We start from the raw sequence: 22,588 nt of genomic DNA on the forward strand, positions 1-22,588 counted from the left end.
CCCGGGTGGCGCAGCGACAGAGCGATACTCTCACGAGGAGTCGTTTTTTTTTTTTTTTTCTTTATTTATTCCCCGAGGCGATTTTTTTTTTTATTTTTTTTTTCTGAACGGGTCATATTTTTTTTACCAACTGGTCAGGTCATAATTTTTTTTTTTTTTTTTTTTTTTTATTACGTACAAAAGGTAGCACTTTTTTTTTTTTTTTTTTTATTTTACCTTTTGGTATGCATATAATTACTGCGTTTTTACTTACGTATGGGTAGTATATGTTTTCCCTGATGAACTGGAAATTCTTTTTGATGGAATTTGATTTATTTTTCTTCTTGTGAAGTTCACATCGTTTGGCAGTTAACGCTTTGGTTTGCGTCGCAGCACGTGTACCATATGCGGGTGCACGAGCGTGTGACGGGTAGCAAAAGGAAAAAAAAGCCATGCCAGTCGCGTGAGCGGGTGGGTATGCATACGTATGCACGGGTTAGCGGGTTAGCGGGTTAGCGGGTTAGCGGGTTGCCGGGTTACCAAGTTACCAAGTTACCAAGTTACCAGGCTACCAGGCTACCAAGTTACCACGTGGATCACCCCACACAGCGTCACGCGAAGCACCCCACGTGCCAACCAAATGGCGCGCTGATGCGTGCTGGGGAGGCAAACGGGTTCCGCGCAGTGCAGCGACAGGGCTGAGCGGGCGCGCCTTTGTGAGGAGGTGCCTTTGGACGTGCCTCTGTAAGAGCGACAGGGCTGAGCGGGCGCCCGTTTGTGAAGAGAGGTGCCTCTGTAAGCGCGCCCGGTTGTACCTCTGTATGCTCGGTGCGTGCGAATATGCGGACGCTCCTCCCCTCAAGCAGCACCCCCCTGTGCGCGTGAGCAGCAAAGATGTGAGCACATGACTTGTTCACCATGAGCTGCACCGCCAACTGACCGTTAAGTTTGTGCGCGGCGCACTGTCAAGCGGTGCATCGTCAAGCAGAGCGCTGCCAAACAGCAGGACCTTCTCTACACCCCACGTAGTGCGCCCTGCACCGCCGCCCCCACGAGAAGCCCCCATTCGACTGAATTATCACCCAAAAGGAAAGCATCATCTCAGATCCCCCAGAATTGTATCGGCCGCAATTTGGCCCTCCAGGTGGAACGAAGGAATTGTGTAGCCCCCCTGTCAAGGAAAGCGGACTGTTTCGCGAGGGGTGAAGAAGCAAACGTAAAGGGACGGGGGAGCAGCTGCTCACATGTTAAGCTCATCCGTGGCGTCGCTTTAGCAGTTTCGGCGTGCACGCGATCGTTTAAGGAGGACACTCTGGAGGCCAATCCCGAAGCAGCTCAGCAGCCGCTCCTCAATCGCTTCTTAACCCCCCACAACCGCTTCTTAACCGCTTCTTAACCGCTTCCCACCCACCGCGACAAGATGAACGAGCTGCTGATCCGGTCCAAGAGCGGCATCAAGCTCTACACATTCGAGCGCAACGAGGGCAACGAGTACGCCGGGAAGGTGACCTTCGAGTACGAGGGGTGCATCCACGACGCCATCTGGTCGTGCGATGGGAGCTCCTTCCTCATCCTGCATTCCGTGGAGGGGCTGCTCCTCATATCTAACTACGCAGACAGAGCCAACATACGGGTTAGTAAAATCACCTGCACGTTCAGGTACAAGGAGCTCTTCACCGACGATCACGTGAAGCTAATTAAACATGTACAGTGGTCCCCAAGCAATAAATTTGTCGTTTTTTTTTTCCCTTTTGAGGAGAAGCATTTCATTTCCATTGGGAATTTGCTCCTTTTCAGTGTGCAGCATACGAGGGTGCTCTGCTCCTTTAAGATAAGAAAAAAGATTTGTAGCAACTGGCCCATCATCCACTTCACCCCAGAGGATAGGTACTTTTTCCTGGAGAAAAAATCTAGCCTTTATGTGTATGATACTCTCCAGTTGGTCCAAACAAACTCGGAGGTTCTGCACAATTTGGCCAGCGTAGACATCCCTAGGAATTACCTTTTCACATGGCACCACCCGAATGTCATAGCTATGTATGTGTCCCCCTACGTGGGAGATGACCACGCAAGGTACTTTATTGTGCACACGAAGAGTAACTTTTTGGGGGATGTATACGTGTATAAGATAGAGGGGTTGTCCTCTTCCCAAAGTGATGCCACTCCCCCAAGTGATGCCACTCCCCCAAGTGATGCCACCTCCCCAAGTGATGCCACTTCCCCAAGTGATGCCACTTCCCCAAGTGATGCCACTTCCCCAAGTGATGCCACTTCCCCAAGTGATGCCACTTCCCCAAGGGATGCCACTTCCCCAAGTGATGCCACTTCCCCAAGGGATGCCACTCCCCCAAGGGATGCCACTCCCCCAAGTGATGCCACCTCCCCAAGGGATGCCACCTCCCCAAGGGATGCCACCTCCCCTATGCGAAGCGAAAGTGAAAGCGGCCCACCGGAAAGGAACGTCTGTCTGGATTTGCTCATCCGAAAAAGCTTCGTTAATTTGGATAATCTCCACTGCATGTGGTCTCTCAGTGGGAAGCACGTCATCCTGATGGTGTATACGAATGATACCACAAACAAGTCATATGGCTACGTAAGCAACTGCTATTACTTCTCCCTCAGTGGTAGACACTTGGGGATGAAGAAGGTAAACGAAAGCGTCGCGCAAGATGTCAAGTGGAGCCAAACAAGTGACGACTTCCTCCTGATCGAAGGAAAATCGGATAACTCCATTTTTCTATACGATCATAATTTGAATGTAAAATTGAAGATCACCTCGCAGTACAAAAACACCATCAAGTGGTGCCCCTTTGGGAATATGATTGCCCTTGGGGGGTTTGGGAATTTGGCAGGGGACATTAGTTTTTACTTCAAAGAGAAGGACGACTCGGTCATCCTAATTAAGCAGTACAGGGAGCCTTGCACTGTCCTCTGTGATTGGTCTGCAGATGGGACTCTCTTCATGACTGCTTCAACTTACCCCCGGATGAAGGTAGAAAATACTTTTAAAATTTACACCTACGAGGGGAACCTGGTGAACAGTTATAATTTCAATGAGCTTTACGACGTGCAGTGGAAGAGGGTCCCCCCGGGGCTCCTCTCCGAGCCGCCTAAGCCGCAGGCCAACCTCAAGGACAGCAAGCGCAGCGTCTACAAGATTAGGTGCGTCAACGTGGAGGGTACCAGCGGGATAAGCGGCGTGAGCGGAGTAAGCGGCGGAGTGGGCAGCGGAAACAACGTTAGCAGCGGAAACGCCTCGGAGCCCCTGGACGAAGCCTCCTTTAAGAAAACCAGGGTGGGCGCCGAAGCAGGCGAGAAGGACCGGGCTAAGATGGGCAAGGCCGCGGTGGCCCCCCCCGTGCCCGCCCCCAGCAGCGCGCAGGCGGCGGCCGCGGCGCTCGGCAGGAAGAAGAAGGCGGAGAAGGCGGGCAACGCCTACGACTGGGATGTGGACTGGAGAAACAAAGCAGCCTCAGGGGCGACGGGAGCGGTAGGAGTGGCACCATCGGTAGCAGTGTCAGCAGCGGGAGGAGTGCCATCAGCGGGAGGAGTGCCATCAGTGGGAGGAGTGCCATCAGTGGGAGGAGTGCCATCAGTGGGAAAAGTAAATTTGGGGGCCCCCCCCACCGGAGTTACAGGGGCCACCGGCCTGCCCGTCGTCAGCAATGTTTGCGGCAACGTGGGCAGCATGGGGAGCACCGGTAGCCTCGGCAACGTCAGCCTCAGCAACGTCAGCCTGGGGAAGCCCCCAGAGGAGAAGCACGACCAGGCAGCCGCCCTCCACGTGGAAAAGAAGTACATGGATGCCTGCGCTGTGGGCGGCATGGTGAGCGGTGTGGTGAGCGGCGTGGTGGACGCCGCGGTGGACGGCGCGGGTGGCGTGATGGAAGGACGCAAGGAGGACCACTCCGCGGAGGGGGGGCCCTGCGCAGATGGCGCGAGCGGCGCCGACGCGCGAGCGGCAGATGATAAGAAGAAGCAGAAGAAGAAGAAAAAGGAGGAGAAGGAAAAAGAAAAGGAGAAGGAGAAGGACCCCAGCGTGAAGCTCCAGAGCGATGCGCACAAAGGCAGCGGCACCCCGAAACAGGTCGCGGCCAACAGCTGGGCCAGCCCCCGCCCAGGTCAGAGCATCCAGGATGGGACCAGCCTACTCTACTACATGAGCAGGAGCAACATGGGGGTGGGAATGCCCCCAGGCGGCTTTCCCTCAGGTGGCTTCCCCGCAAATGGATTTCCCCCAAACGGTTTAGCGCTTAATGGCTTCCCCCCAAACAGCTTTGCGCCTAATGGATTCCCCCCTAACAGCTTTGCGCCTAATGGGGGGCCGCCCGGAGACTGGAACGAGCCAGAAAGGCAACCCCCCAAAGGAGAACCATTAGAAGTGGGGCAATTCCAAATGGGGAAAGGCGACGGGCAGGAGAAACACTCGGCGGAGGTGCTCCCAAACGATGAGAAGGACGCAGACCAGGATAAGAAGAGGAAAAAGGAAAAGAAAAATAAAAAGAAGAAGGGCGAGGCTTCTAGCGGAGGCAACGAGAATGGCGTCGTTGGCGCCGGCGCGTTGGCTGGGGAGGACAAGGGGGCCCCGCAGGCGGTGGGAACTGCGGCCACGGCGGCGGCCTCTGCGGCGACGACGCAGGCGGTGGTGCCCCCCCACGAAACCGCCAAAAGTGACGCCGCCAAAGGCGAAGCCCCGAGCGCCAACACCTTCACGAGCTTCCTGTCCAAAATCATGCAGCACAAGGCGGACGCGCCCCCCAGTGAGCGGTACCCAAATGGGGGCTACCCGAATGGATGCTACCAGAGTGGAAGCCACCCCAATGGACGTACCGACAGCGCTCCACATGCTGAACCCGTGGCTAACAAAAATGGCCCCGCACTTAACAGTAACGGTCACCCCGTGGTCGGCCACAACAAGGAGGGAAGCAACACCCACCCCCAGAGGAGTAGCGACGCCCTTCATGGTGACCTGTATGGCCTCCCCAAAAGTGGTGCCAATAAGAACAGCGCAACGTCCTCTCCACCGTATCAGCCCCATTTTAACCCCCTCGCGAATGGGGCACTACTACCCATGCAGAGTGGAAACTCCCCCCTGCTTAATCACCTGTCGGGGGTAAAGCACAGACTTCAAGGTAGCAGTCACCATCCGCAAGGAACAGACGGACCTTCACCAAATGAAAACGTCCCAAATGGAGGGATGTACCTCAGCGCATTCCAACACCAAAGCTACGGTGATGTTAGTAAAGGCGGTGCGAACCAGAGCAGCCATCTGTACATGTCAAATCAGCAAGGGAAAGCGTTCTACGCATCTGCATTTGTAGAGAGGGGAAGCAACGAAGGACCCATTAACGATTCGTCTTCTAACGAGGCACACCCGAGTAATGGCTCGAATGAACTGTCTAGAGGGGGTAGTACCCCTCGTGCTCCCCCAGGAAGTAAGAAGTCAAATGAAGATTTGCTAAGTTTATTTAAAAGGGTGCTACCCCACGCAACCGTTAACATTGTTCCGAAGAATCAGCACCTTAGCAGCAGTAGTGGTGGTAGCGACTCCATGTTGAATGCCCCAGGGGGACATCCCCTTATTGGCAGTGTGCACCATGTGGAGTCGGCACAGACGAATCCGCGAAGGAACCTCATGGAGGCAATGCGAAATGATTATGAGCAGCAAATGGGCTTCAAACGGGAGCACCAAGAAGTGGGGGCGATGGCCCCGTCGAACGAGCACCTCGGAAGGGACGAGGGGGGCAAGCCCACACACGGGGGTGGCGGCGGTGTTGGCGGCGGTATCGGCGGCGGCATCGGCGGCGGCAACAACAGTGGTGGTAGCGGCAGTGGCAGTGCCTACGCCCAGCGCGGAAAAGAAATTCACAACAAAGACCTGGCGACCGCGATGATCATGAGGATGAAGCTGAAGGAGGAACAACCAAGCGAAGGCGGCAACCCCCCCAGTAGCAACAGAATGATGGTGGTGCCCACCTCGAGGGAACACTCCATTCCAGCCAGCATCAAGTCCCATCTGTGTAGCTTGGACCTCTGCGAACTGCTAAAGTGCTACCACTCTCTAAACGTGCAAATCATTCAACTGAAACTGTATTGGATTTACCACAAAATTCAAGCGTATGACTCTGGAGGGAATGGAGGAGGCAACAACGCCACGGAGCTGATGAGTAAAGAAAAGAAAATCGTCGCCAAGGTGAAGGAGATGAAGACCCTCCTAGACTATGCCAACGATCTGGTGAAAAGCACATTTCAAAAAAATAAAAAAAAATATGAAATTCTGATTCATCAGTTTACGGTTATTCTGAAGCAGCATGATCATCTGTACCAACAGAAGAAAGAGAAGATCATGAGGGACCACTCGGACAAGGAGCCCATTGTGCACTTCATTTGTAATATTGATAGAATTGTGCATAGGTGTGTAGCAGCCAATGGGGAGGAGCCTCTCTGTTCGTCTCCCTCTTTTAGGGGAACCCATCAGCCCCTCGCCAGCGTCGACGCTCGGGGGGAGGTCATCCCGTTAGGCGGTATGCAAAGCGGCAATATAAGCGGCAACCAAAGTGGCTACGCTGGGGGCTACGCTGGAGGCTACTCGAACAGCGTGAGGAAGACTCCACCCCCCATGGATCTGCAACACAAGCTGCTCATGCAAAAGCTGAGCGAGCAGGGCAGGCACCCCGAGGGGCTCTACGACGAACGAAATTTGAACCAAAACAAAATAACTCTCGCCGATTACCAAAGAAATTATCTTTTGAATGCAATTGGAGGGGGGAAAGACGAGCAGGCGATGAATTTCCTAAAACGCAGTGGCGGGAACGGTGAGCAGGGGGCAGCTGCTTCCCTTGAGATTGCCTATGCGGATGAGCAGGAGGACAAGAAGAACAGCCCGTTGGGGAGAGCGGGAGGGTACGAGGCCGCCAGCAGGGGGAGCATGTACCTTCGGGACGCCCAGAGTATGGAGGCCTTTCCCCTCGACGGCCACAGCGGAAGCGGCAACCACAGCGGCAACCACAGCGGCGGTGGCAATATCAGCAGCGCGTGCGCCTCGCCCCTGCTCAACCGGATCAACAAGGCGCTGCTCAACAAGCCGGGCAAGGAGGACGGCGCGCAGGACCGCGAGGGCGCCAAGGACCTGCCGGACAACTACGGCCTGCTGGAGCTTTTGAGGAAGAAAAAGCTGATGGAGCTGCAGGGCGGCCTGCAGAGCGGCCTGAACAGCGGAATGCAAAGCGGCATGCAGAGCGGCTTGCAAAATGGCCTTCAGAGCGCCCTTCATGGCGGCCTGCTCGGCAGCCTGCGCGCCGCCTCCCAGGGGAGGGACGACCACATGGACGCCGGCCCCATGCTGCGCAAAGCCCACCAGGGCGCGCTGGAGGGCAAGAGCGTGCTGCACGCGGCTTCCAAGGAGGAGCACCAGCAGCACCCGCAGCATGGGCGGCATCAGCAGCAACAGCAGATGGGCCCCCCCCCGGCAGACCACCTAAATTACTACTTTCAAAATGCGCAGGCGGACCAAACCGCCTTTACAAGTCAGGCGAAACACGAGTCAAACTCGCAAAGTCATTCCGATCGAGTGAAAACCCAAGTGGACATGATGATCCCCCCGATGGGCGAGACAATGAAGCAGGACGCGCATGGAAACAAGCAGCAGCAACAGTACGCCCCGCCAAAGGACTACATCCATTTTAGCGATTACAACTCTTTTGTGAAGAGCGCCAGTATGAACCCTAGCGGGGTTCTGGTCAACTCGCAAGAGGAAATCTCCGCCCAGAAAGAAGGCGAGCAAAGCAACGGGGGAGGCGCACCCGGAGCAGTGGGCGGCTCTGTGGGCGGCGCCGTAAACGACCAGAGGACCTCTGGAAGTGGAGAGATGCACCCGAACTATATGCCGAGCGAGGCAAACCAAAGCGAAGACCACCACCCGATGCCGCACCCCAACGCATCGCATCCGCCACACGCCCTCCCCCCAGCGCAACCGGCGCAAATGGTCTGCAAAATTCCCAGCATTTACAAAACGAGTAGCACCAATAAAAGTATGAACAGTTCAGGTGAAAAGAAGAATGCAACGTATAGCCTTTTCGAGATGGAGGAAGCCAAACGTCCAGATGCCTTGCGAGACAAATGTTGGCAGTACGTAGACCCCAAGGGAGTAGTGCAGGTACTAGGGAGAGAGAGTCTCCGCCCGTGCGTGCTTCGCGCGAGTTTGAGCGCCGTCCCCTGGCGGGTCACCGACGCGCAACGGGTAGGGTAGATACCACCTATGAAGAGGCGTGTCTCTTCTTCCACTCGTTCGCAGCACGCATTCGCACCACTCGTTCGCACCACTCGTTCGCACCACTCATTCGCTATAATCTCCACTTCACACATGAACATTTGCACCCCGCAGGGACCCTTCTTCCTCGACGAGATGCGGATTTGGAGCGAAATGGGGTACTTCGAGCCGATGCTGCCCGTCCGCTGCTGCGACTCCGACCGCTTTGTCGCCCTGAATAAGCTCTTCCCCCCCCCGCACAAGCCCTTCACCATCATCCCGAAGCCGCAGCCCATCCTGCAGTGGGACGAGGAGTTGTAAGTTGAGTTGGCGGCACGGAATTGGAGGCTCCGAATTGGCGGCTCCGAATTGGCGGCAACCAGGGGGGAGGGAGGAAGGACCTTCCCGTCGGCACGGCTGTTCGAATGGGTCAGGCGGCGGAAGCGGCAGAAGCAGTCGTGCCAACTTGTGGCAGGAATTGCTTCTCCACGTCTCTTCTCTTTTCTCTTTTCTTTTTTTTTTTTTTTTTCTTCCCCATCACGACGCCCATTTCGGGACCCACGTGAGGATGTTCAGCTGCCCCGTTTTGTAATCGAATTGTTACTTCTTCCCCTTTTTGCATTTTTTTTTTTTTTTTTTTTCCCGTCCGAATGCTTTGCCCCGAATTGAAAGTACGCCTGAAGATCCACAGGGGCACATGCGTGCTAGTGAAAGTACCCTATCGTTGTTAACTTTCCCTGTGTGCCGTTTGTGTAGATCCTTTTGCCGAGAAGAATTCGTTTCCCCACACAGGAGGGGGGGGGCTATTCAAGCAGGTTAAGTCTCTTTGGTTAGACGTTCCGGCTACCACAGGGGGTGTGCCCTCGTATGGGGGGTACGCACTATTCGGTTGAATGAGGCGGTTCCATGCCGCCACCAACGTGGTGATCCATCCTCAACGAAGAGGTAATACAACCGTTGGGAGGGGGAACTTACATGGGCGCACTGTTACCCCATTATGAAGTCCCTACCTCCGCGTAACTTCCCTCCACCACCATCGCTGTGCAGAACACCGCTGCCGGTTGAGTAACCACATCGGTGCCCAAATTTGAAGCCGCTTTTCGGGCAGTGAAAACAGTTTTTTTTTTTTTCCTCCTGGCGCGTCTACTTAAAAATGGCGAGCACACCAGACAGACGCAACAGACAAAGAGGTCACGGTCACTCCTCAAAGAGGTGCATGCAAATGGCTAGAAGGCCCCTTCCCCTCAGCGCGCGTTAAACAGCTTAACAATCGAAAAGGCAATTCGGTCGACGTCGTCCCCATTGGCTACCATATTGGTGCCCATCTGCCCCAAGTAACTGCTGCAGAAGCTTTTGTCTTGGCATATAAGCTGAGCGAATTTAAAGAACTCTATATTATATTTGAGGCTATAGTTGGGCAGCCTTTCGTTTTGCCTCCCCCCGTTTTGCTTCTCCCCCTTTTGCCTCTCCCCGTTTTGCCTCTTCTTCCTCCTGAGGTCCTCCAGGTAGGCCTCCAGTAACCTCCTCTTCTCCGAGGAGCTAATGGGTTCCTCGGAGTTCGGGTACACGTCGTCGCTCTCCATCCGCTTCAGGTTGCAGTAGAAGGACTCGTCGAAGCGAAGCGCCTCCCTGCCGTCATCATGGCCATCCTCATCAACATCAGCACCGTCATCGACATCTTCACCTTCATCAGCTTCTTCATCGCCCGGGCCGCTCCCCACGGAGCAGGCCTCCACAGGGGGGGACATCTCAACATTGCCCTCTCTCTCCACGCGACTGCTCGGGGGAAGCCTACTCGGAGGGTCACTACTGAGAGCACCTCTGCTGAACCCGCTTCTACTGAGCCCGCTTCTACTGCGAGCTGCTCCCCACATCTGTCTAGACATCTCGCCGCTCACCCATCCCTCACCATCCCCACGTTCGCTAAGTCGGTTCCTCCCTCCATTCGGTGCGTTATGTGCGCTCTGTTCTGCCTGGGCGGGGCCCACCGGTGGAGTCACTTTCCTTGGCTCCGCCTCCCCCCCCATGTTTCCCTTTTCCCTGCGCATGGCCTCGATCTTCATCCTCAGCACCTTCTTCAAAATGGCTCCGTTCGACGTGGCGCGCCTCCTGTTTGTTCCTCCCTCTCGGCTAAATATGGGGGGCCTTTCTGCGGGCCTCTCCCCGGGGACCACCCCTGTTTGGAGGACCTTCCCGGGGTCTTCCTCTATGGGCAAGTTGAGTGCCTCTCCCATGACATTCAAATTGATCGCCTCCCCCTCGATGGGCAAGTTGAACGTGTCCCCCTCGCTGATCTTCCAGAAGCGCGTCTTGGGTTTCCTCCCCCGCGTGCTTTCACTGAGGACGCCACTTCCCATGCTGACCCCCTCCCGCTCGGCGGACGCACACACCCTTTCTTTATACACCCACGTGTTGTATGCCTCGCTGAGGTGGTCCACATCAGGGGGGGCTACCCCAGGGGGGAGGGGCACCTGTAGGGTACCCCTCCCCGGGTTGTTCCTCCACTGACTGCTCCTCCTTTTGTTCTTCATTTCGTCGTCTCCCCTCACTGCACACGTGGGAAGGACCCTTTGCAGCCCCCCCTCTTGGGTACTCCTCTGTAATGAGAAGCCTCCCCCGTCCCAAACGGCTTCCTCGGCTTCCTCCCCTTTCGACGTGCCTCCACACGTGGGACCACCCGAATCGATGACGAAGGAAGCTTCCCGGGGGGGGTGGTCTTCCCTCACTGAGTGGCATCTCAAATTGGTAGCATGCCCACATCTGTCATCCTCACTCCCGTGGGTTGCCCCTCCCCTGTGTTTAATCTCCATGCGCCTTTTGAAACTCTCCATTTTTTTTTCCTCCCCCTCTTGATCAGCCATACAAGCCCATTTTCCAGCACCTCCATGGAGTGTCTCTCTACAGTGGAGTAGTCTCCCCCTCTCATCATTTGGGCCTCCCTTAAGAGTAAGCAGCATGTCTCCTGGGACCACCCCCCCATGGTTGGGGACCCCTTGGGGCAGATGACTCACTTCACATCTGCTTCGACGATATAACAGATGGGGTTCCCTCAAACAGTTTTTCGGTGTGCATTCCTTTTCCTTGTATGCCTCCCCCTTCTGCATCCTCCCCACGTGGTAATCCCTTTTTTTTTTTCTTAAAATGAATTGCTCCTCACTTTTGCGGATGGGGAATGAGCATATGTAGCATTTGGTGTGTTCCCCACAGGACTGGTGAGCACTTCGCGTTAGCTGTGGGGGGGGGCTCGCACGGGGGTCATCCCCCGGACGGATGAGTTGGCCGTTAGGCTCACCGAAGTAGTGGCCGCCACGCTGCCCGCTAAACTCGCCGCTAAACTGGCCGCCCTTGTCCCACTCAACGGGGGGAGAAGCCCGCACACCCGCGCCTCTCCAAGGCACCTCTCCCCCACGAGGCCAACGCCAAATGGGGAACCGGTTCGCCCCCTCCTTCCCCTCACCAAAAGGCCTATTGCGCAGGTTCATCTCACACTGCATGCCACTTTTCATTTCACCTTGGCTTCTCCCCTTCTGCAGACAGGTGGCACTTCGCTTCGGACTGAGGGGTCTGCTCTCCCTTGCATACTGAGGTTCCCTACCCCTCTCGAGGGTGCCCCACTTGGCATGCCTTTCCCCTGCAGGGCTCCCTCCATCATTCAAGTGGTTTCCCATTTGTGTGCTCGGACCTCTTCCAACAGGGCCCCTCAAACAGTTGGGTGCGCTCCCTCTGCAGGGAGATAAACAGTTGCTCCGGTTGGAATGGTAACTGGATGGGCATGAGCTGAGCTCATATTTCGTCTTTCCGGGGGTGTCAATCCTCCGACTGCTGCTTCTCCTCTGTGGTTCCCGCTTATACTCACGTGGATCGAAGTGCGCCTCGTACGCGTCTGATTGGTACTCCCCCGATGGGTACTCCCCCGATGGGTACTCCCCCGATGGGTACTCCCCCGATGGGAACTCCCCCGATGGGAACTCCTCCACTTGGCACTCCCCCAGCCGGCACATGGCCGTGGAGCGGCTGGCCAGCGAAAAGGCGCTGCCCAAAAAGTTGGCAGCGCCACTCACCACGTGGGGGGGCCCCTCTCTCCGCTCCCCGCGCCTACCCGTCCTCCTCCTGGACTTCTTCGCGTAGTAGTTGCAGACGAAAATATTTTTCTGCGTCGTGAATAGCTCAACGCTCTCCCCCGTGGAAGACGAAGACGTGTCTTCTTCCTGGTTAGTGCTGACGGCGGACGCCACAGAGGAGCCCACCTGCACTACCACCCCCCCCCAGTGATTGACCCCCCTTGCAGAAGTAACGTCGCCATCTGTGCAGGTCGAGAGGTCCCTAACTGGTAGGTTCCTCTCCTCATTTGAAGATTCCAAAGTGCAGACGGTCCTCTCATCACTGCATAGCAACCTCTTCTCTTCATCTTCAAATGCTTTTATTTTTTTTTTTATTTTTTTTTTTATTTGCATTAGCTTCACAAAATTGCTGTTGTACCTTCCGCCTTCGATGTCTCCTCCCGTGGATTCGCTCGACGGGGGTGCCTCCCCTCTCAGCAGCGTGCTTCCCTTCTTTGCCGGTACTTCCACTAACGTGCTTCCTTTTTTCGTTTCCCCTCCCACTAACGTGCTTCCCCTTTTTGCCCCCCCCCTCGCATCTTTTTCGCACCCCACCTCTTCACCGTCGGGGAAGGCGCCACCCAGTTGGCTGTTCGCACCAACCACCTCTCCAAGGACTCCCTCCTGCACCTCCTCGCTTGCCCCCACCCCCGGAATCATCATGACCCCTCTGCCCTCTTCCGCAAAGTCCCCCCTTGGAAGCTTCCCACGGTCCCCATGTATAACATACAGGTTGTTAATTTTGCAATTCACAAAGTGCCTGAACAGGTCATTTAGATTGTCCCTAACTTCGTTGGAGACCCCATCGAAGTTGCAATCCTCCGGGGTGGGCCTCTCCACGGTGTGCCTCTCCATGGTGTGCCTCTCCACGGTACTCTCTTCTATAGCTCTCCCCTCCACTTCGTGGTTGGCTCCACTCCCTCGTCTCCCACATTTCAAAGAAACCGCTTTGCAGTGCAGCTTGTCCCTCAAAGGAGCACCCGATATTGCTATGCTTTCCTTTTTCCCTCTCCCCGGAGGAACCTTTGCACCCCTTAGCCTTTCGATCAATCTGCCTTTCAAACTGTCTTCATCATATCTGTTGGGCTGTTTATCTCTTCCTACTGTTGCTCTGTTTACCCTCCCGGAGTGGGTCATCTCCTTCTTCGCTCTCTCTATTCTGTTGGGTTCCTCCCCTGTCTTGTTGGTACTTTTCATGGCCTTGGCCTCCACCGAGCCGTTCGCCTTCTTATGGCGCGTCCTTAATAACCTGTTTTTGTGTTTCTCCAGCGACTCCTCCAGCCGCTGTTTTAGCCTCTCCAGGTTGCTCATTGTGTGGCCACTCGGGGGGGGGGAAGCCCCTCCAGGAGAGGGAGGCTCCTCTAGAAGAAGCCCCTTTGGGAAGAATCCCCTTTGTGGAGGTGCCCCTTTGTGGGAGTGCCCCTTTCTGGGGATGCCCCTCTCAGCGTGCGGCCCTTGGCGAGCTCACGAAATTGCTTCTCCCCGAAAAAGACTCCCCCCCAGTGCGTACCCATACGACGGCGTTGCACAGGAACTTAATCGGGGTGGGGAAAAAAACAAAATGGGTGCGACTGTCCTACGGTGAATGAGTCGATTGGGGGACTCGTCGGCACGCGTGTGTGTGATATCCCCTCTCGCTGCGACTGATGCAGCGGGGGCGGCGGCGATTGGCAAGTGTAGTGGGAAGAGACAAGTGCAGCGAGGAGAAACAAACGAGAACAAATACAATTAAGGGAAGCAAAAAAAAAAAAAAAAAAAATCGCTTCACGTTTGCAGCCAGGACATGGCGCTGCTTCGCTGCTTCGTTTCTGCGCAGTCGCCGCAGTGCGCTCATTTTACGCCAGCGCTGACGTTAACTTCGACGGCGACGGCGACGGCGACTTTAACTTTGCCTTTACCTTTAACTGATTTGAGTTCATTTCCCCCCCCAGTTTTCACCTAGGCGGGCGTTGTGGTGGACAGCCCCGCGCGGACAGCAACTGGGGTTTCGCGTCCGAACAAGTGCAAAAAAAAAGGAAAAAAAAAGGAAAAAACAAAATGCAAAAATGTAAAAAAGACGCATACAGTGGCAATACAACAAGGAAAAAAAAAACAAAACAAACATGTTGAACAGACGGTGAAATGCCACTCTTTTGCAAAACGTCCCCATCGACACGCGGGGAGGAACAATAGCGGCAATTAAGTGACGAGTTAGGCCTGATATTTTTTTTTTCTTTTTTTTTTTTTTTTTTTTCTTTTCCCCCCCCATTGCGTGTAAAACTTTCACAACTGCACGCGCACATGAGGGGCGTCCCCTCGTGCGGCAGTAGGTCCCGCCACCATCACCGCTACTCAACCGCAACGCCCATTTGATGCACTTCCCCAGAGGGGTACCTTCCCTTTCGTGCCCCTCCGCTCTGCACCTGCCTGCATTGGCGCAGGGGCATCCATCCAAAGTGAGGCTACCCCGCGGAGTAGCTACAGACGCAGTTCCCACAACGCACAAGCATGGTGAGAGGGCTGTCCTTCCACAAGGGGGAAAACCGTCTGCCATCCACTTGCTCCGTTTTTACCAGATGGGAAAGTGCGTCCCTTCTGCTGGACTTGGGTTCCACTGAACGATTGGTCTCCCACTCGCAGGAGGGGAAAAAAGAAAAAAAGGTTAACCATCCAATTGACTGCAAAAGTAGACAGCTAAACGCAGGGGGAGTCACTTCTCCTCTTCTCCCATCGGTCGTCTCCCACATGGCTCTCTCCTGCCACTCGGTGTACGTACACCTCTGGCGTTGCGCAGTTGGTATAACGCCACTGGTGTGATGTGGTTTGCTTGTTGTGGCCGACGTCCGCCCTGCTCATCCCAAAGGGGAGCACCTACCAGCGAGTTCACCAGAAATGGCGAACGCTTCTCCGGCATAGAAGTTACCCCATTGTGTGCTCACGTATTGAATTGTTTTTTTTCTTCTTTTTTTTTTCTTCTTTTTTTTTTCTTCTTTTTTTTGTTTTTTTCCCCTTATTTGGTTAGAGGCCCAGTTGGGAAAATCCCCCCCCTAGCCGCCTCACCTGAACGATGAAGTTCCTCCTGGACAAAATAAAACGGGCACTTTCCAGGGGGGCGAATCGAGATGGTGGCCGAGCGAAGGGGCCCGTGCGCGTGAAAAGGGAGAGCGCAGTTGTGGCGAGGCGGACACGCCCACTCGGCGGTCCACCCGAATGGTCAAACGGCCCCCAGCACAGCCCCCAGCACAGCCGCTTGCATAACCGCTCACATGGCCCCCCCCACATGAACGTATCCATCGAGAACATCCAGGGGAGCGAAACCAGGCGCTACTACCTCACGCGCGCCAACAGCTTCGTGAATGACGACGGGCTCAAGTGCAGCATCCTCTCAGCAGTGCACTGCAGCGAGCAGAAGGTCCTCCTCCACCTCTTCGTCTTCTCCCTATCAAACGTGGGTCCACACGTCATAGAAACCATAGGCATATATGTTAGCAACCCAGCCACTGCAGAAACCGTGGTTAAGAGGACCGAGCTTATCCTGGCGAATGGCAACTCCCCTGGGGACCACTCCTCCCTTCGGGCCTTTTCTAACATTAAGGTGGCAATAAAAATTGAAGAGAATAAACAGGCCAGTGAATATGCAAATGAAAACTCGTGCATCCAGGAGCTGCTCATAGACAATGTGCTGTACGCCTTTGAGTACCGACTGTGGAGGGACTATGCGGGGTGCACTCAGCACGCCAGCGAGGACGCGCTCAGAACCCCCGCAAGGATGCCACCAGCGCGCCAGTAGAGCCTCGTGGGAAAGCGCAAAAGAGGGGGCTTCCCAACTGCACCGGGGAAGTGACGCGTTGCCGCGTTGCCGCTGATTTGATGAATCTGCCTCTATGACTCCTTTTTTGGGGAGCGGCCAAATGGATCCTCGCCGTCGCCCCCCCCCCGCCAAGATAAACAAGCTTACCCTCTCTACCCCCCCTAATTTTTTTACCCTAAATCAAAAGCATGCAAAACCGAACCAACTGGGGATACCCCCCCACCAGATGCAAAGGCCACTTGTGAGGAGTTAAAAAAATTAGGAGTCCATCCCGGGACAACCCCCCTACCTCCCACGCTTTAACATAACTGTGCAATCCCACAAGGAGGGGAAAAAAAAAAAATGAAGAAGTGGAGATGTGACTCTCCCCCCTTGCGTAACTTCCCCATGTCAGGTGTCAACTTAACGCCAAAGGAGTGGGTCCCCTGGAGCCGTTGCCAAACAGACCGCTACACATTGGTGGCTTCTCTTCACCTCGCCCACCCGTAAAGGCAAAAAACGAGTAGTCCATTTTGTTCCCGCACAGGGTAACGGCGCAGCAGTGAGCCGCGAGTTCGTGTCTACTCCACGTTGCAAACGCACACAACAGGAGAGTGACATGTGGAGAGTGACAAATCGGGAAAAAAAAAAAAAAAAAAAAAAAAAAAAACAATGAAAGAAAAGAAAAGGAAACTCATCATGTCCACTTTCGGATAACTCGACCCTCCTCACACAGAATTTTTTCTCTCACCAATCGCAGGGGAGCAACCCGTTTGATGACTCCCCACTTCGCCCGCTACAACGAAGCGCACTAGCCGCCCTGGCTCAGGAAGTGCAGGTCCAGGTCCTTTGACAGGTCGACGCAGAAGGCACCATCGGCATGCGCAGAGACTTCCACACCGTCATATGCAGAGTTGCTCTCCTTGCCGCTCACCGCGCCATCCGCGCTGTTACTCAGAAGAGGCCTCCCATTCCCCACGTGGAAGTTATAAAAGCAGGAACTGTCCAGACGGTCGTACGCGGGGAAGTTCCTCTCCTCCAAGAAGCTCCTCACAACGTCGTCTTCGATCCCCTTCTCGTAGTCATAGTTGAGGAAGGCCGCCGTCAACGCGTGGCTCGGGTGGTTCGGATGACTTCCGTGGTTCGGATGATTTCCGTAGCTCGGGTGGCTTGCTTGACTCCTCCCCCTGCCAGACATGTTCTCCTTTTCCGCGTCGCTCCCCAAGAAGCTCATTGCGCCTCCGCTCCAGGTGTCCAGTAGCCCGTTGGGGCACTCCCCTACTGAACCATCCCCCATGTGTGCCCTGGAGAGCGACTCGTGGCTGACTTGGTCCCACTTCTGGCCGCCCCACTTCTGCCCGCTCCACTTCGGGCCGCCCCACTTCTGCCCGTCTAGCAAGTTGGCCTCCCCCCCCCAAGCGCAGCTCCGCTCCACCCCTTCACAAAGCTGACGCTTCGGGGGAATCTTCCCCACAGTTAAGTCACCACCGTAATCGCTCTTCCCAAAATGGGTCTCCCCTTTTTTCGCAACGTCGCTCTCCTTCCTGTGCACCGTCCTATGGTTGCTCGCTTGGCTCCCCATAATCGCCCCCTCCGTGCTGCCTATCAGGATGGCCCCCTCATCGGTGCTCACAAGTCTCTCCTCCTTATCATCCCAGTTGTAGTTGGCCATAAATACGTTGTCGCTTCCCATTTCTTCGTGCCCAATTGGGATGCTGCCCAAACTGGGGGGGTAAAACTCTTCCTCTTTGCTCTTCACTTGAGACCGGGCTCCACCGTGGATCAAGCTCCTTGAGGGGCTACTCCTGCACGCGCTCCTCTTCGACCAACAACTCCTCTCCTTCTCACTCCACAGGACATGATCAATCCCTCCCGCCGCATCTAAATTTGCTAAATAAGCTTCTTCACCATGCAGGGGGGGGAGTATATTTTCCCCGGAGGTGTGCACCCCCAGGGGGCCACTTTCACTTAAGGAGGACAGACCTAACCACCTATAGAGCAGCTGGTGCTCACTTGCGATCATCTTCTCCTCATTTGAATAGTCCACATAATCGTAGCTTCCATCCTGATGGCTATTCATCACTGGAGAGTCGCTGCTCACTTGGCGATGGAGAGGGTTCTTATTCTTTTCTCTTCTTGTGGCGGTTAGCAGTTTTGCTTCCTCCCTCACTTGGTTGCCTTGTTCGAGGGAACCACCGCTAAGGTTATACCCCGCGGGGCCCACCTGCTCTCCTCCTCCATCAGGTAGATCACCACTGCGGACTTCGTCTCTTCCACCTCTTCCACCTCTTCCACCTCTTCCGCTCCTCCCGCTCCTCCAGAAGCGCTTCTCCCTAAGGGGCTCGCCTCGAAATTTCACTCCGTAGCTGCTTCCGCCGCTACCGCCGCTACCACCGCTTCCACCGCTTCCGCTGCTGCCCTTCCCCGTTCGCCCTGAGACTTCATCTTGGGAGACACCCCTCTGTGACACACTCTTCCCACCACAGGTATCCGGCAGCCTCCTCAATTCGGGGCTGCTTTCTCTAAAGAGGGAAAATAAGTTATACGGCCTAAAGCTGGCATGATTCTTCGCCCCCCCGTAGTCGCCCAATGCAGTTGAGCTGCCCATGCAGGCCTCCATATGCTCGCCGCTGACGCCCCTCTGGAAGGGTCCATCCTCCGTCTGCAGCCTCTCCAGCGACGAACATCCGCTCCGCTGCTGCATGGCTTGGAGGTATTTTAGCAGCTCGTGGGGGTTCCCATTGTGGAGCTGCCCGTCATGGGGGTTCTCATTATGGAGGTTCCCCTTCTTGTCCTCACACCTCCCCAACGATGCTCTTTCCACCCAAGCGCGTGTTACCCCCCCGCTTTGGCCGCAGTCCGAGCCAATTCCGCTCCCCTCAACCCTGCCGAAGAAAACCTCATCGAAGTTCTGCGCGCAGGTATCCACTGTGTTGCTGCTGCCATACTGGCTGTTGCTCCCGCCCTGCAGGCCACTGCCGTACCGGGTCAGTCCCTCCGCCGGTTCTTCGTTGGAGGCGCCGCTATCCTTACCACCGCTATGCCTACCACCGCTGTCCCTACCACCGCTATGCCTACCACCGCTGTCCCTACCACCGCTGTGGTCACTACTACCATTCGCGCGCTCACTGTCCAACGCGGGCGGACAGCAGGGCGATCCCTTGTGCGAGTGGCCAGCCGTGCCGGTGGTGCTCCTTCTTTCTGTGTTGAGGGCTAACATGTGCAGCAGCCTCTTCCCTCCTTCTTGGTAGGGGTCGGGCGCACTCGCCAAACCGGTTGTCCCCTCCTCTTTCCCCCGCACTTGCGCTGCATCCCCGTCGTCACCTTCTTCCCTCCCCTTCGGAGTGCCGCTTCCACCAGGAGGACCACCCTCCCTAACGTTCAACGTTCCACTTTGGCTACTTATTTTTGGTGTAACCCCCGTTTTGCTCTCCCTCTCCAACTTTCCACTCTCCCCATCAAGACGACCTCTCACCGTTTGTGCGTCCACCGCCATGTAGGTCTTACACGTGCTGCATTCCTTTCGATTCGCAACATCTTCGCTTGTCGATGCCGACCGGAGGAGGGAGCCCCCCATGAAATTAAACGTGTCATCTCTATTTACGGCCAAAGCGGAATGGTAGTACCTAGCCAGATGGGACCTTTCCTCATCGTCATCCTTTTCATTCCCCTTCTTCAGCTCATTGGAAAGGCCCTCCCCGCGGATAAAGTGGGAAACCTCTCTGTCGTAGGGGGTGGTTCGAGTCGGATCGTCATGCACCCCTCTCTGTTGCAACTCCGGGGGGGAGTTCCCAACGTCATAGTCCCCCCCGCGCAGTGCCTTCCTTCCTCCGCTACTAATGCTGCTGCTGTCCGTAGCGCTATTCCCGGATAGCACTCCCATGGGGTAGGCCTTCCCCTCCCAGCTGAGGCCTCCCCGAATGATGAAGCGGTCTGCGTTGTGTGCCAACCCATCCCCCTTATCAGCACTACCCTGGGTTTTTTTCTTCTCCTCCTTGAATGTGGCACTTTCGCTAGGGGGCACCTTCTTTCCGGAGTCTCTCACTCTGGTGAACTCTCCCCCCTGCGGGAATTTCCCCCCACGGACGGTTCCACCTTGGTTGCCTAACCCTAGAGTGGACTCCTCCCCAATCGCATTCACATTTCGTGCCAATCCGTAGTTAACCGAGTCGTCACCACTGGTGCCACTCCTATCATCTACCGCCCCACTAGGGTTTCCATTATCCCCAGCTTCTTCCCCATTAAAGGATAAGATGGAGCGAAAATTGAAGGAGGGGGTAAAGTTCTGTCTCACCGATTCTATGGGACCATTCCCATCATGCTGCTGTCTATTTTCCGGGTAATTAATCTTTTTAAATTTTCCCTCTAATGGGTAATCCTCCTTGCCATCCTGGATGAGCAACCGTTCATCATATCGATAGGCTCCCCCCTGCCTGCTCTTCATATTCATGTTGATGGCGCACAATCGTGTGTACTTCCCATCTCTGGCCAGTAGCAGGTCTTCGTTTTTTTTTTCTTCTTCCTTTCGACAGTTCAAATTTAAAATGTTATTGCTTGAAAAGGCACTGCATGGGGAGTTCTTTATCAAATTTGCTCTGTTCATTCCTCCGCTCATTCCTCTGTTTATACCTCTGCATGTGCTGCTTGTTTTGCTTGTTCTGTTGGCGGTTCTGGCGCATCCCCGCGTGGGCTGGTTGGAAACACTTGACGAGTTGGAACTACCGTCGGTAAAGTTCACGCTTAGCTTCCACTCCCTGCCCTTTTCTTGGCGAGCCAGGTGTAGCAGTTCTCCGCTGCGCAGGGCGCTTTCCATGCCGATTCCCACGCTGCCTCTCATGCTGCCTCCCACGCCGCCTCCCACGCCGCCTCCAACGCCGCCTCCCCTGCTCAGGCGCGAAAACTCCACTTCCCCCTCGTGCATGTGCTCCTCATAGAACTGCACCAGCTTCGTGTTTATGTCGTTTATGGAGTGCGCGAACCTGCACTGGTTCCCCTTGATGCACCTGCCTGTGTGAGGGGAAGCGTTGAAAGGGAAATAAAAAATAAGCAAATAAAATAAAAATAAAAAATAAGCAAATAAAATAAAAATAAAAAATAGGCAAATAAAATAAAATAAAAAAAACGAGTCGACTTCCACATCGGATGGGCCTCTGCTACGTGCTGCCCCTTCCCCTCGGAACCAACTGCAAACACACAGCAAACTCGGTGCTAGGCGAACCTTCTCGGTGCAGCTGGCAGATAGCCGGCTTCCCAACCTCCCTCAGCTCGTTCACTGAATGGGCATAGATGCAGTTGTGGTCCGTGCATTTTCCTGCGAACATGGGGGTGGAAACAAATGAACAGGTGCGTGTATGCATCACATTTAAAGGCCTTTCAAAGGGGGCCAAAACAAACGCTGCAGACGTACCAGGCACTAAACACGGGCAGAATGTGCGCAATCAACGAGACACTGCTCTTATGTGTATGCCCCCCCAAAAAAAAAAAAAAATGAAGAGGAGGAATACCTAGTATGTAACTTTTACATAACTTCGTTTTCCTCATGTCGGGCTTTATCCTCAGCTCGCTGATGTCATGAGCAAAGGTGCAGTTTTCCCCTCGGTCGCACTTATTTATCAGTGCGTATTTGCACATTTGAATTTTGTAAATCCTAACAGGTGAGGAGGGAGAAGAGGAGTGGGTGGGATGTGTGCAAAAGTGGCCCACGTGGCGCCGTAACTTTGTTGAGAAGCATCCGTTCGGGGCGCAGCAGGGGAGCAGTTCCATATCGTTTTTTTTTTTTTCATTTTTCTTTGTTTTTCTTCTTTTTCTTCTTTTTCTTACTTGAATCGATGCATTTTGTCTCTACCGCTTAAGTGTGTATGTCACGGTTGGAAGAAAAAAGTTGGGCAAATTGGCCTGGGGGTATGGCCTCAGGCGGGCCAGCCTTTGTGACGGCGCTGCTGAACAATGTTTGGGCGCCTTGTGTATAAATACAAGCACAATGTATAAAAAAAAAAAAAAAAACAGCCAGGAAAAGTAGAGAAATAAAGGAAGAAGCGCATTTAACGCGTTGCTCAAACTGCCATGCAAAGAACGCAGGATGAAACGCTTGCGCGGCGCACTCGGCACAGAAACCCTTGTTTGGCGAAGCGCACACACACACATGCATATATATATATGCATACGCACAGCTGTGAAATCACGCGAAACGGCTTCTCACTTTTAAAAGGCAAACATGCACACGATGCGAAGATACAGACATGCACGTATTTTCGCGCGCTTTCCCATGTAGGCACTTCACTCTGCGCAATCGCTCTGGGTGACTACCTCCCTATTTGCAGGCAACTCTTCTATGCAAATTTCTGCTCATACAATTTTGCGAATTTTTTTTTTTTTTTTATGAGCTGTTCATACGTTTTGATATTATTTTTATTTTATTTTTTTTTTTTTACCTGTACGTACAGGTATTTTTTTTTTTTTTTTTTTTTTTTTTTTTCGCTTTATTTGGCTTGC

The 22,588-nt window shown here is 54.5% G+C and overlaps 4 protein-coding genes across 4 annotated transcripts, besides 13 other annotated features; 2 read left to right on the forward strand and 2 right to left on the reverse strand.

Moving 5' to 3' along the window:
• The first annotated feature begins 155 nt into the window (after positions 1-155).
• Positions 156-179: a microsatellite.
• Positions 180-200: 21 nt separating this feature from the next.
• Positions 201-224: a microsatellite.
• A 1,175-nt stretch (positions 225-1,399) lies between these two features.
• Positions 1,400-8,548, forward strand: PVX_001810 (hypothetical protein, conserved; the record flags this gene model as incomplete). Its single annotated transcript, XM_001612674.1, has 4 exons — positions 1,400-2,115; positions 2,410-7,838; positions 7,947-8,134; positions 8,363-8,548. 4 exons carry the CDS (start codon positions 1,400-1,402, stop codon positions 8,546-8,548), a joined length of 6,519 nt encoding a protein of 2,172 aa, XP_001612724.1.
• Positions 4,513-4,637: a microsatellite.
• Positions 5,747-5,825: a microsatellite.
• Positions 7,390-7,442: a microsatellite.
• Positions 8,549-8,858: 310 nt separating the features above from the next.
• Positions 8,859-8,878: a microsatellite.
• A 593-nt stretch (positions 8,879-9,471) lies between these two features.
• PVX_001820 (hypothetical protein) lies at positions 9,472-13,638 on the reverse strand (the record flags this gene model as incomplete). The annotated part of the gene is made up of 2 exons (XM_001612675.1): positions 9,472-11,580; positions 11,920-13,638. The coding sequence occupies 2 exons, from the start codon at positions 13,636-13,638 to the stop codon at positions 9,472-9,474; spliced, it is 3,828 nt and encodes a 1,275-aa protein (XP_001612725.1).
• Positions 12,656-12,687: a microsatellite.
• A 438-nt stretch (positions 13,639-14,076) lies between the features above and the next one.
• Positions 14,077-14,096: a microsatellite.
• A 443-nt stretch (positions 14,097-14,539) lies between these two features.
• Positions 14,540-14,575: a microsatellite.
• A 691-nt stretch (positions 14,576-15,266) lies between these two features.
• Positions 15,267-15,322: a microsatellite.
• A 264-nt stretch (positions 15,323-15,586) lies between these two features.
• Positions 15,587-16,096, forward strand: PVX_001825 (hypothetical protein, conserved; the record flags this gene model as incomplete). Its single annotated transcript, XM_001612676.1, has 1 exon — positions 15,587-16,096. One exon carries the CDS (start codon positions 15,587-15,589, stop codon positions 16,094-16,096), a length of 510 nt encoding a protein of 169 aa, XP_001612726.1.
• A 651-nt stretch (positions 16,097-16,747) lies between these two features.
• Positions 16,748-16,799: a microsatellite.
• A 108-nt stretch (positions 16,800-16,907) lies between these two features.
• PVX_001830 (hypothetical protein, conserved) lies at positions 16,908-21,727 on the reverse strand (the record flags this gene model as incomplete). Its single annotated transcript, XM_001612677.1, has 3 exons — positions 16,908-21,103; positions 21,315-21,407; positions 21,601-21,727. The coding sequence occupies 3 exons, from the start codon at positions 21,725-21,727 to the stop codon at positions 16,908-16,910; spliced, it is 4,416 nt and encodes a 1,471-aa protein (XP_001612727.1).
• Positions 18,472-18,524: a microsatellite.
• An 825-nt stretch (positions 21,728-22,552) lies between the features above and the next one.
• Positions 22,553-22,581: a microsatellite.
• Positions 22,582-22,588: the final 7 nt, after the last annotated feature.

Source organism: Plasmodium vivax, chromosome 6 (assembly GCF_000002415.2).
Source record: "Plasmodium vivax chromosome 6, whole genome shotgun sequence".
Classification (NCBI taxonomy): domain Eukaryota; phylum Apicomplexa; class Aconoidasida; order Haemosporida; family Plasmodiidae; genus Plasmodium; species Plasmodium vivax.